Source organism: Colius striatus, chromosome 4 (genome assembly GCF_028858725.1).
Source record: "Colius striatus isolate bColStr4 chromosome 4, bColStr4.1.hap1, whole genome shotgun sequence".
Classification (NCBI taxonomy): domain Eukaryota; kingdom Metazoa; phylum Chordata; class Aves; order Coliiformes; family Coliidae; genus Colius; species Colius striatus.
The window spans coordinates 47,369,381-47,381,689 of NC_084762.1; the positions used below are offsets into that span (position 1 = coordinate 47,369,381).

General features: G+C 43.5%; 1 protein-coding gene across 2 annotated transcripts in view; it reads left to right on the plus strand.

Annotated features, from left to right (window-relative positions):
* The window catches only part of COLEC12 (collectin subfamily member 12), a 95,755-nt gene extending 87,529 nt beyond the window's left edge, over window positions 1-8,226 (plus strand). The window contains exons 6-10 of one of the 2 annotated variants that reach the window (XM_061995851.1): window positions 1,872-2,360; window positions 2,798-2,934; window positions 3,711-3,820; window positions 5,489-5,634; window positions 6,772-8,226. In XM_061995851.1, the coding sequence (XP_061851835.1) occupies window positions 1,872-2,360; window positions 2,798-2,934; window positions 3,711-3,820; window positions 5,489-5,634; window positions 6,772-6,791 (902 nt within the window). In that variant the 3' untranslated portion in view covers window positions 6,792-8,226. The remainder of the gene's footprint in view (window positions 1-1,871; window positions 2,361-2,797; window positions 2,935-3,710; window positions 3,821-5,488; window positions 5,635-6,771) is intronic. The other variant, XM_061995852.1, reaches the window with a different exon arrangement.
* Window positions 8,227-12,309: the final 4,083 nt, after the last annotated feature.

A 12,309-nucleotide genomic window follows, 5' to 3' on the forward strand; every position in this document is an offset into this window, starting at 1 on the left:
ACAACCTGATGTGAACCAGTCAGGCCTAAAACTCTAATCACAAATATAAATCTATTGTTCCAAGTAAACTAAAGCTGAATTAAGATCCAAGATTACAAGTTAGCAACTTTAATCTTTCTCATTTCAACCAGACCTAAATGACTCCAATTTAGGAATTTATCTCTGAAGGAGTCTAAGTGATGTAGATTGGCAGAGAAAGGGGAGAGCACTGGCAAAACATTTGCTCATCCATGATCAGAATCTAAAATTATTATTGTGTTTATTTCTGTCACAATTTAATGCTGTCACAATGTTGTTCATTCCATTTCCTATCATGATTATTGTTCTCTTTCCTGTTATATAACTGGACAGCTAGTACTTCTAGTCTTTCACACAGTTGACCTATTGCTTGCTATCCATCGTTTTGTCTCTTTCTGACAACCCATTATTGACAGATGTCGTGGTTTAGGCCCATCAGAGAACAAAGGCCACGATTAGCCTCGAGTACCGAAGAGGCTGAGGATTGCTCGAGGGCAGGGAGGGCTTAATTGCCGCTTAAGGTTCAGGACAAAACAGACCAGGCTACTCGGTTTGGGGAAGAAAACAGAAAATAATTTAATGCAAAATCAACTAAAACATAACCCCAAAAACCCAAAACATAACCAAAATGAAACAACCCAGAGTAATACATCAATGAAGAGTCCAACCAGCCTTTTTAAGAACACCTTCTTGCCACCCCTCCCCTCTTCCCGGGCTCAGAGCCCTGATCCCGGTGTTTTTACCTTGCCCCCCCTGAACGGTTCGGGGGGGCAGGCAGTGGGGGTTTCAGTTAGTCTGTTCCCGATAGCTTCGGCCGTTTGTCCCTCCTCAGGACGGGTGAACTCCACTCCAGTCCTCCCTGCAAGTCCGTGGGGTAACTCACAAGCATGGCAGACCTGCACAGGCTGCTCCGACGCACACTTATCCCAAAGGCTGCAGCTCCTCTCTGCCTCTCGTGTGGGGCTGCTCTGCGGCGTGCAGGCTCTCCAGCACGGCCTGGGCCATGGCCGTCTCCCCACACAGTCCCTCGCCCGTCCGGGCTCACTCACATGGAGCTGCTGGTGGCTCTCAGTCCTGCCACGGATCTCCATAGGTTTCAGGGGCACAGCTTGCATTCTCGCCACGGCTTGCAGAAGGGTCTCCGGTCTACTGCTCCTCCTTCCTTCCTCCTTCTCTGGCTGAAGGGTCCGCGTGGTCGCCTCCATCTTGTATCACTCTCACACCTCCCGACTCGCATTTCAAATTCCCGTCCCCTAAATAGTGATCGCAGAGGCGCCAGATTGGCCCAGCCGGGCCGGAGGTGGGTCCGAACCTAGGAGCCGGGGGAGGGTCTTCACTGCAACCCGCTTCCCCCTGTTACTAAGCCAAAAGCTGCTCCTTGCTAAACCAGAACAACAGAGCAACAAACAAGGTCATTGCAGGACAAAGATTCCGGTGGTCTAAAAATGGAGAGATGAAGATAGAAGGAAAAGGGAACATAGCAGAGTGAGGGAACAGAGCATCAACACACAAGACATCATTGAACAAAAGCACAGAGTGTGCCTTGCAGGGACTGGTGCCTCAACTGGTCACCTGGGGCATGGTGATCCTGTGCAGTTCACAGGACAGAGTGCATCAGGTTATTTTCTTCTGTATCCTGTATTTCATGGAGGCTGAGGAAAGAGCAGTAGTATATAGCACCTGAGAAGCAAATGTACTTTTACAAGCAGTGCTCAAAGTAGCTGTTGGCCTGATTTTCACAGTGCTGAACATCCACTGTTGCTGGTCTGAGATATATTAAACAAGGACCCCACATTAACTTTTTGTTTTGTTTTTTGTCCATATCCCCACTTTGCATGCTTACATTGTTTCAGGCCCTCCTGGTCCAAGGGGACCTAAAGGCGACAGAGGCCCTCAAGGTCCTCTTGGTCCCTCTGGCCTAAAAGGACAAAAAGGAGAGAAAGGAGAACCCGGACCACCAGGACCAGCAGGCGAGAAGGGCCCACCTGGGCCAACTGGGCCTCCAGGAGAAAAAGGAGGGAAAGGTTCAAGAGGATCACCTGGCTCCAAAGGTCAGAGAGGTTCTCCTGGCAAGACAGGACTGCCTGGACCAAGTGGAGACCCGGGACCACCAGGTCCACAGGGCAAAGATGGTCCACCTGGGCCACAAGGCCCACCAGGATTTCAAGGTCTGCAAGGAACTGTGGGAGAGCCAGGTGTACCAGGACCTCGAGGACTACCTGGGCTGCCTGGAGTCCCTGGACTACCTGGCCCACCTGGTCCACCTGGCCCACCAGGACTGCCAGGTCCAGGGATGCCAATGGCACTACAGAGTGAACCCACAACAGTGCCTGAGGCTAATGGTAAGCTATCAACACCTTGTGTGCATCTTCTACTGAGATAAAAATGTATGTAGCAGAGGGCATTCACTACCTACTTACTGGTTCAAATAACCTCTGCTGCCTTAGACTAAGTTTCTGGGATTTATCACAGAGGGGCCTTTTAAGTGAAGTCATCCCTGTGGGTCATCCTTCTGAAACTGATAACCTGAAACTGATTTCAGTTAATGGCTGTAGCTAAAGAAAAGGCAGCAGTAGTACAGGTAATAAATAATCCCCTTGACCACACAGTTTAGCCTTGATTTCACAGCCAGGATCCTAATAAGTAAATTCCCAAAATGTCTCAAAGTACTTTAGGTAGCAGCATGCTGTAGATGCATATGGAATCCTCCACTTATTATGAGCCCTATGCAGAATATTCCCACCAGTAATTGTCTTAACACAAAAAATTTACATCACAGGTTGTTCTCCTCGTTGGAAGAACTATACAGAAAAGTGCTACTACTTTTCAATTGAAAGGGAAATTTTTGAAGAGGCAAAGTTATTCTGTGAGGAGAGGGCATCACATTTGGTTATCATAAACAACAAAGAAGAGCAGGTAAGTACCTTCTCTTTCTATTTTTGCAAGGAGAGAGTCTGAAGCTATTTAACATGTGGGAGCACAAATCAAGTGGAAAGCTGAGAGTGTCGTGAATTCATATAGTGAAGCAGACACTGATTTACTCCAGTTAGCATTTGTCCACCCTCTGCCTGCTCAGCAGCTTCTCCATGTACCAAGGGGCAGTGTGAGCAGAGCTGGTGCTGCTCCTGAAGATGGTGGGCACAAAGCAGACAGAAAAGCTGGCAAGTATCATAGCTTTGAACCTTTAAAGACGGAGTCCATTATGCCTTGCATATTATCATAAAAGGGTTTTTTGCAGTGGTGAATATAACTTAAGTTTTCTGATTTAAAACAGCAGCTTACTACTACTATTTTTGTGACCCAAAAATATTTTTTTGTCCAACTATGAATCTAGCTATACTTCTGCTGCTATTGAACATAATTATTTGATGGCTACATAGCAGTGTGGATGTCAAAATGCAACTGCTTGCTCTTTGATTTTTTTTTCAATTTGTATCTAGAAGGTATTGTCTGTGACTTTATGTCATCTAGATTTCATGCCTAGCTCTCCCTACTTCACATGCAAACATTGTGATGGATTCTACTGTGAACAAGGACTCAATAAGCCTACTCCTGAAACATATCTTCAGCTTAGAAAAATTTCTCTGGCCCTTCCTGTTCTGATAATAAAGATACTCATGAAACCAGAGTAGCTTATTGGCTCCAAAGACAGTTGCATTTATTTGTTATGGACTGAGATCTTTCTTCCACAGCAATGGATAAAAAGGCAGATTTTTGGGAAAGGCAGCTTCTGGATTGGACTAACAGATTCAGAGAAGGAAAATGAATGGAGATGGCTGGATGGATCCATACCGGTTTACACGTATGTAAATAAAAGACAATAGTGTTAATTTTCTGAAGATGCTACCACGCTTACTGACACTTCTGAAAGCAGTATCTAGAAATTATCCAGTGGATCCAGAGGGTTGTAGAGGCCAATGAAATAACTGATTCCTAAAGGTGCTGTTGAGCTGGTTTTTTTCTGTCTCCCTTCTCCATGCACAAGGCTTGCTTTACTTGCCAGGAAGAAAATTGAATGTTGAATGAAAGAATCACATAACTACATAGCACAGTGTTTCTTGCCAAAACATTTGCTCCTGACTTTCATTACAAAGTTGAAATGGAAAGCACAGACAGTTTTGCTGTCTTGGTTTGAATTTTCTTTATTTGCATTACAACTGTCTATAAATAGAGTGCTTATTCTGATAAAAAATAGCCAGCCTTTAGATAAAGCTCAAATTTGAGTGGGAAGCATTAAACGTAAAGAAAATGCATGAAATGAGGGTGTCTCTGCTTTGGCTAGCAGAGAACTGAATTGGCAGCTTTCCAGGAATCCTAGGGCTACACCTAATTTGTCCTACATGGAACAGATTGCAACCACCCAAATTTTTAATACTGAGAAGTGGACTAAAGAGTTTATAGAACTGAGCATGCTATGCTCCAGAAAAAGTCAGATGTTACAAAATTATTAGCTGTGATCTCATTGGAGTTCATTTTGATGAGAAACATGGAAAAAGTTAGATGCATTCAAATGAGCCATGATATTTTTCTCCCTCCCCATTTCTATCTTTCTTTATGGCAGCACTGTGACTGATTCCCACTTCAGTCACTGCTTTCAATAGGTTTCCACTACATGGTGGTTTTATGTGTCCTGTCATAACCTCGGAGCTGTCAGTTACTGTTTGTCAAAGTACTTCATTACTTCTGCAAAGCTGTGTGTCCTCCCAGGTGCCTGTGTCAGACAGGTGTATTTTTTTAGCTGAGCATGGACCGTATCAGCCAGCAATCACAAGCTCCCTTCAACAACCTGCTTCTTTAGGAAAATGGAGCTTTTGAGTCCTGAGGTTGGAAGCGTTTCTCACTTTTGAACAAAAACAGGATGAGGAAACACTTGCTACAAGTTTTTTATATGCTGCGTTAAGTTTCACTATCAAAGCTGACATCTCAAAATATATGTGTGTACATATACTTTGTACCTTCCTTATAAGTCCAAAAATTCACTTCCCATCCAAGCATAGGTCTATAAAATGCATAGATCTTATTGCTATGCCTCCCAAAAGGCTCGCTTTACTGCAGTCAGAGAGCCAAGCACCTTTGCAGCCCGTGAGGGCAAGGGGCTGCCATCTTGGCAGCATTTGTGAGCTTGCCAGCTCTTCATAGTCCCATCTGCTGGCAGGAATGCAGTGTGCAGTTTTTTCAGGCTTGGAGCAACTCATGGGGAGCATGGAGCACTCTCATGTACATTCAGAAACTAAAATAAAGTTCATTGGTCTAATTTTAGGTTTCTGAGCTTTGGCAGCCTGAGGCCAAATAGATTCCCTTCTCTGTAATGCATCTGTTTTCCATTTTCAGCAAGAGTCGTGTATTGTTTGTTTCTGTGTGTGTTTCCCGTTCAGAGCAGATCTCATGATGTTTTCATTAATTTCTTGTGGTGAAAAACTGTCATGTGTGCTGTGTTGTGCAATCGTATCTCTTGCATTTTGGTTGAAAGGAACTGGAAAACCGGACAACCTGATAATTGGAGCCATGGGCACGGACCAGGTGAAGATTGTGCTGGGTTGATCTATGCTGGGCTCTGGAATGACTTCTACTGTGAAGATGTTAACAATTTCATTTGTGAAAAAGACATGGACAAAGGTAAGCAAGGTGCTTGGTTTAGCCCTACCCACAGTAAATTTTCCACAACTGGAGGGGAGAAGATCCAGGCCAACTGCTATGGCAGTGCCTTACTGAGGAAGAGGGGGAATCACACTTAGAGCACTTCTACGCAGAGGCAGCCCAACATATGCTTTTCTAATAGACTGTGCAATGCAGATGCTGGATTTGTTGCCCTCAGAAAGAGCAGCATCCAACCTGGCTGTAGCCATGACATGCCCTGCATCTTGATCATCCCCTGTAGACTTTAAACATGCCTAAAATTTCAGCCATGGTTTGGCACATGCTCCAGATCCTAGCCACACTGGAAGCTGTTTTTATAGACACAACAGCCACACAAGGTGGAAAGATGCCCTTAGAATGGCTCAGGGACCGGACACCTCAAAACACCTCTGTTTTGAGGTTTTTTGCAATGGGAGGCACTTGGTGACTGCTAAGGAGGTCTTAAAATTCAAACCACTGCCTGGAAATGGCCCATAGGTCCACAGGCCATAAGCAACTCACCTGTAGCAGCTGGAGTGAAGGACTGACAATACAGCCTAGTCACACCCAGGTGATTGCCATGAGGCATCTCTTTTTGGTTATATGGGCATTTCCGCAATGGCAGAGGGCAGGTGGTTCACATGGCTGCTCAGAGCCCAGCCTCATCCTCACAACCTTAGTTTTTGGTGGGTCTCTGTCTAAAACATTATCTCCTCCACACAATCTGTTTTAACATTGCTTTGCCAAGGGTGTCTGGCTGCGCCAGTTGCAAACCTGTAGGCTGAATTTCAGTGAAGGCAGACAGAAATGTCAGCTAGATCCAAGACTACATCCCATCCACAGAAATGCTCCCTTAAACAACACAAAACAAAGTGCTGAACAAGCTTTGTGTGTGTATAGCTCTGACCACAGAGAAGCATCATGTGTAAGTAACAATGTCATTTTCCCTTGTTTTCTGACACACATTTGTTGTTTTAGGAAAGCTTCATGATTTACAAATATTTATCCTCCAGAAATTACAGCATCTGAATTTGGGTCCACTTAAATTTTTTACATGCCTTACTCTCTGCAAGTTTTCTTTTTGGAAATGCATTTACTTTTTTTTTTCTCTCTGTTATTTTTTCTCTCATACTGTAGGGCAAATATTTGGGGTGTAATAGGCTGTGACTTTACAGATACCTATATGTTACGGAAATTTACTTAAAGAAGAAGAAAATCCTGGGAGAGAGCAACATTGCCTATCAAAATGGAAAAATAAAAACCCAAAACCAAGCACTGAAGGTTTAAATGCAAAAAGGACTTCAGCAGCTATTCTTCTTCAGCATCCTGCAATTATTCGAGGCCTTCCAAACCACAGCATTGAAGAAAATACTGTTGGACTAATTCTGTTATTGATTCCTCCCCATCCAGTAACCACATACATAAAGCAATTTGTGTCTTCTGAGAAAAGACATTCTGTCAATCAGAGAAAGACTGTTGGTCACTCATATAGAAAAACATATAAAGCAACTGTGTACACAGTATGTTTCATTTGCCAAAGTCCCAAATGTAGGAAATTATACAGATACACGAATATATAGATGTTATATAAATATATATATATAGTCCAACTCTTATCAATAATATGGAATATACTTTTAAGAGCTTTTAAAACTTTGTATTTTTGTACAAAATATTTGCTTTTTACAATTGTTCTCTTTTTTATTGACTTTTTTTACAAATATAGTGCACAGGGGCCAAAGGAAACAATAAAGGTACTAATGAGTTATTAAGGTTTGCTGTCAGGCCTAGCTCAGCTATAAAGAAATATTTTTCCAGTTAGAAATATTTGTACTTTCCCAGATGATTTATTCTGGTTAAATAACTTTTAAAGCAGATTTTAGATAGTGTTTTCCTTATTATATGCAGTCTAGTCTGCATGTGTAACAATTAAGTTGACTAAGGACTAGATACTCATTATAGCTCTGATCACAACCACTGTTCCATCGGGGTACTATGCAAAGACCGTGTTAACAAAAGCTTTTCCTTCCTTCCTTCCTTCCTTCCTTCCTTCCTTCCTTCCTTCCTTCCTTCCTTCCTTCCTTCCTTCCTTCCCTCCCTCCTTCTTTCCTTCCATCTTTCCTGCCTTCCTTCCTGCCTGTCTGCCTGCCTTTTCTGCCTCCCTAATTCCCTTCTTGCAAGCCTGCTTGCTTTCCTGTGTCCCTGCGTGCCTGCCATCCTGCCTTCCTGCCTTCCTTCTACTCATAAGAAAATTCCACAGAAGTAAATCACAAACATTTAAGAATGGTTTTTAAGTGTTTTCATTCCTTTTCCCTTCTCATGAGGAATTCTACCCCAGTAGGTGCTACTCATATTGCAAGTCAAGCTCGGATGAAGGATTTTATTAAAACAGTAACAATGGAGCTGTGCATGCTGAAAAATGTTTCCTTCTAAGATGGATTTCAACATTTGATAAGAAAAACATGCCATACTCAGAAAAGTCTAATCACTTGCACTTCTCCAAAGTGCTTTGTAAATTGAGCTCTCTGTTATCTTGGACCAATACTTCTCTCCCAAACAAATGAGAAAATAAAATATGCTACAAAACAGAAAGCAGTGTGGCTAGTGATATCACCACCCAACCAGTTTCCTCCAGGGTCCCGTGGGCTGTTGTCTAGGCAGCACTGCTTCTTATCAGGAATATAAAAATTAGCAACCACTTAAGTTCATTAGCAGAAACTCTGGTTTCAGTTCCCATTTTTTATACTCTTTGCATGGCCACACGCTATACCACGAAGGAAGTTGTTTTGATTTCTTGGGAAGGAGAGTTGTTTTTCCATTGCCTTCTGACCTGCCGTTTACCTTGGCTGAATACAGATAAGTTTGTTGAAATACTCCAGTTCTGCTGGAATGAGACAAGATTTTGTACTTCAGATTTTCAAATGTTGCTCCTAAGACCAATCAAGTAAAGACTGCTGATTTCCTCTGTCCACACTCCCTCCAGTGTCCATTTGGGGCAGGGGAGGAGACGACACGTCACTTTTTAACTATAATTGTCTTAAAGGAAGTACACAAAATGTTACATTTGGAAAACTGTCCTGTGGTGCATATTAGAAATGAGGCAGGAACAACATGAAAATTGCATATGTTTAACCAAAAGTGAAAGGTCTGTATACTACTGCTGCAAAAAACATGTGTTGGCATCTTGGAAGCAGAGCTGCTTTTCAAGCAGTCTGGATTTCCTGGGACTTTTTGGTTTTTTTATCAGGTTTTGAATACAACGTGATTCTACCATACATGCTGTCATGCTGTACCTAGGAGTTGTGTGTAGATACAGGCTGTTGTGTTTACATATGTATTTACACTTGTGTCTGTGGAGATAATGTTAAACCACTATATTTGGATGACAAGGAACAAAACCATTACTTTGCACACCCAGAGAGCCTCACAAACCCTGGTGAGTGGAGCTTTGCAGAGCCATGCTAAATTAGAAGCACTGCTACCTTTGTTTTGAACACTGGCTTATTTAGCTGAAATAAGCCCGTTCTGAGCATCTGCTGTGTTAAATTATGTACTTCCTTCTTTATACTGACATGACAGATTTCTGCTGACAAAAGAAGTTAATGAGAAATCTCAGTGTAAGCCCCAGCCGTACTGTTTCCTTGCCCCAGTTTCATCCTTCTCTTTCTTTGTCAACAGCAGTGATGACACCTATGGAGACAACATAGAATGGTAGGGATTGGAAGGGATCATATAGTCCAAATCCCCTGCAGAAGCAGGTCCACCTAGATCAGGTTGCATAGGAATGTGTCCAGGTGGGTCTTGAGGACCTCCAAGGAAGGAGACTCCACAACCCCTCTGGGCAGCCCGTTCCACTGCTCCATCACCCTCACAGTAAAACAGTTTTTTCTTATGTTTAAATGGAACTTTTTGTGTTCCAGCTTCATCCCATTACCCCTTGTCCTGTTGCTAGCTACAATAGAAAAAAGGGATGTCCCAACCTCCTGACATCCACCATTTAGATATTTGTAAATATTAGTGAGATCCCATTAACGTGATCCAAGAGTCATCTAATGTCCTCCAGTCCCTCTAAAGATGTTTTCTGTGCAGTGGTGATCAACAGCAATAGCTGCACTTATGGCTGTATAGTTACAGAAATGGCTGTTTATCAGCTAGTGCAGCAGCTATGCTAAACTACAGCAGTTGGGTGACCTTGGCCTGGAAATAGCCATTGAACCAGGACAGTTTAAGGATGCAACATATTTATGAATCAAATACTCACTTCAATGTGAATTTCAATGCTGGATTGTATTTGTAATAGTGTTCTAATTATCCACCTTTAACAGAAAAATGAAACATGCCTGGGCTCGGGCTCTGTGTTCACAGGTTTGAAGCAAAGAGCATAGCTATTAGGCAAAAGTGGCTGGAGGGGGATGGTGCAGTTGCATGCCTGGCATGTACAGTCATCCTTAAAATCTGGCCTGAGCAGCCAGGCAGGCTGAGACAGACCATCCTTCCGATCCAGTATTCCTGCAGGAGGAAAATGGAGGCATCAAATGGCAACAAAGACTGAAATCACTGGGAGGACCAGGAAGGTGTTAAGACAGCTCAGGAACCTGTCACTGAAAGGAGAGATTGGCAGGGGTGCAAGCAGGACACCAGAAAGGGCCAAGAAATTGTCATGAAAGTCAGAGCTGCCACACAGTGTCTGGAAAACGTCCCCATTAAATCTGCTTTCTGTATGGTTTGAGTGATAACGCTGGCTGTATGGAAAGTTTTAAGTGATGGGAGATTATTATATCCCACCTCAAATTCTGGCTTTCCTTCTTATGCACTGTAACTTGGCCTACCAAGCCCACATTTCCCTTATGTTTTTTTCTTGTTTTACATCAAACTAGATGCAAGTTCATATATTCTGGCAGGCATCAGGACTCTTGAAAGAAAGGGTGGGGAAGGCAGAGAGGGTGCAAAGCCGTTGTGATTTACATCCAGTGCTGATTTCTTAATGTAATTTCTGACTTGTTTCATTAAATTTATTTGGAAACACCTTCAACTGATTAGAGCTTGTGAAAGATTCTCATCCCCTTTGATGTCTATAAATGATACCTGCAAATGTTCCAGTAAAGGAAGCACTAAGCAGAGACATGGAAGCAAATGTTGTTTACTCTGTGTGAACTTGTGTAACCAAGAGAGATGTGTACATCGGAGAGATGCGGAGCCAGAAGCATTCGCAGGTATTAAAAATCAAACTGATGAAAATTATTTTCATTAAAGCCTTCCTTCTCACACTACACTAGTTCTAAGCATGACTGGGGCTATTTTATCCCTTAATTGCAGTTTTAGTGCATTGTTCTTGCAGCACCTCAGTGCTAGAAACTTGATTTCAAAGGTCTGAGCTGAACAAGACCTTGAAGAAGGTCTTAAGAAGCATAAATTCCCTCGTACGGTTCCCTGAAGCATACAAAGCACCTTGGGTGGGCCCCTAAGTGAAGGATGTCTTGACTTGCATAGAGCAGGATCGCTCTCTAGATGAGCCGTTATATCTAGCTTAAATAGGCTGTCTATAATGCCTAATCTGATCTTGCTATTTCACACTCTCTCAGATGGCTGACCTCCTCTTTTAATTTTCTGTTCCTGGCAAGTTGCTCCTCTGTTTTTAGCAAGTCACAGGAACTGTTCTCTACTCACTGGCAGAGCGAGGAGCTGATGCGAGGGCGGCGCTGGCTGTCAGAGGAAACCACTCTGCAGTGAGTAGAGGAAAAGCAGCCCAATTGATTCACGTGCAAGAAAACAAAACCACTTTCCCCAGTGCAGCTTCCTTAGTTAAAAACACAACAGCTCACACAGATGCAGCATCCAAAGGGAACAAAATGTCTCCAGCCTCAGCCTCCAGGCTTACTTTGCTTTTCTTCCCACCGCTCCTGTGGCTGTCTCTATGTGCCTCGGAGATGTTTGTTCCTCTGTGAACACCCAGCTGGTCCCAGAGCAGGCTCTGCACTGCCACGTGCAGGCATCAGCACTCACATCAGTGAATGACTATCAGAGGGACAGCTGCCCCCACCTGCCACTGTCCTGCACTGGAACATCCCACTTCTTCCAGGGCAGCTGTACGGCTCCTGGTGCGTGCCCACACTCAGAGGCAGAATCACAGAATCACAGAGCAGTGAGGGCTGGAAGGGACCTCTGGAGATCATCTAGTTCAATCCCTCAGCTAAAGCAGGTTCACCTCAATCAGGTCACACAGGAACATGTCCAGGTAGGTTTGGAAAAACTCCAGAGAAGGAGACTTCACAACCTTCCTGGGAAGCAAGTGCCAGGGCTCCCTCGTCCTCACAGGAAAGAAGTTTTTCCTTCCATTTAAGTGGAACTTTATGTCCATTACCCCCAGTTCTGTTGCTGGATGCTGAGAGAAGAATGTCACCCCATCCTCTTGACGCCCATTCTTTAAGTACTTAGAAATGTTAATAAGGTCCTCCCTCTAGCCTCTTTTCTAGGCTTAACAGCCCCAGGTGCTGCAAGGTGCTGCAAGATGTTCCAGACCTCTCATCATCAAGTAGTTTGGATATCCATAGATGGGAAAGCACAGTGCCTTATGGACAGAGCCCTTGTTCCTCAGAAACAAGGTCATCTTAAAATCAGAGGCTGTTTGTTCATTCACCATCTCCACCTCACTTTTTCCATGTTGTTTAGTGAAAA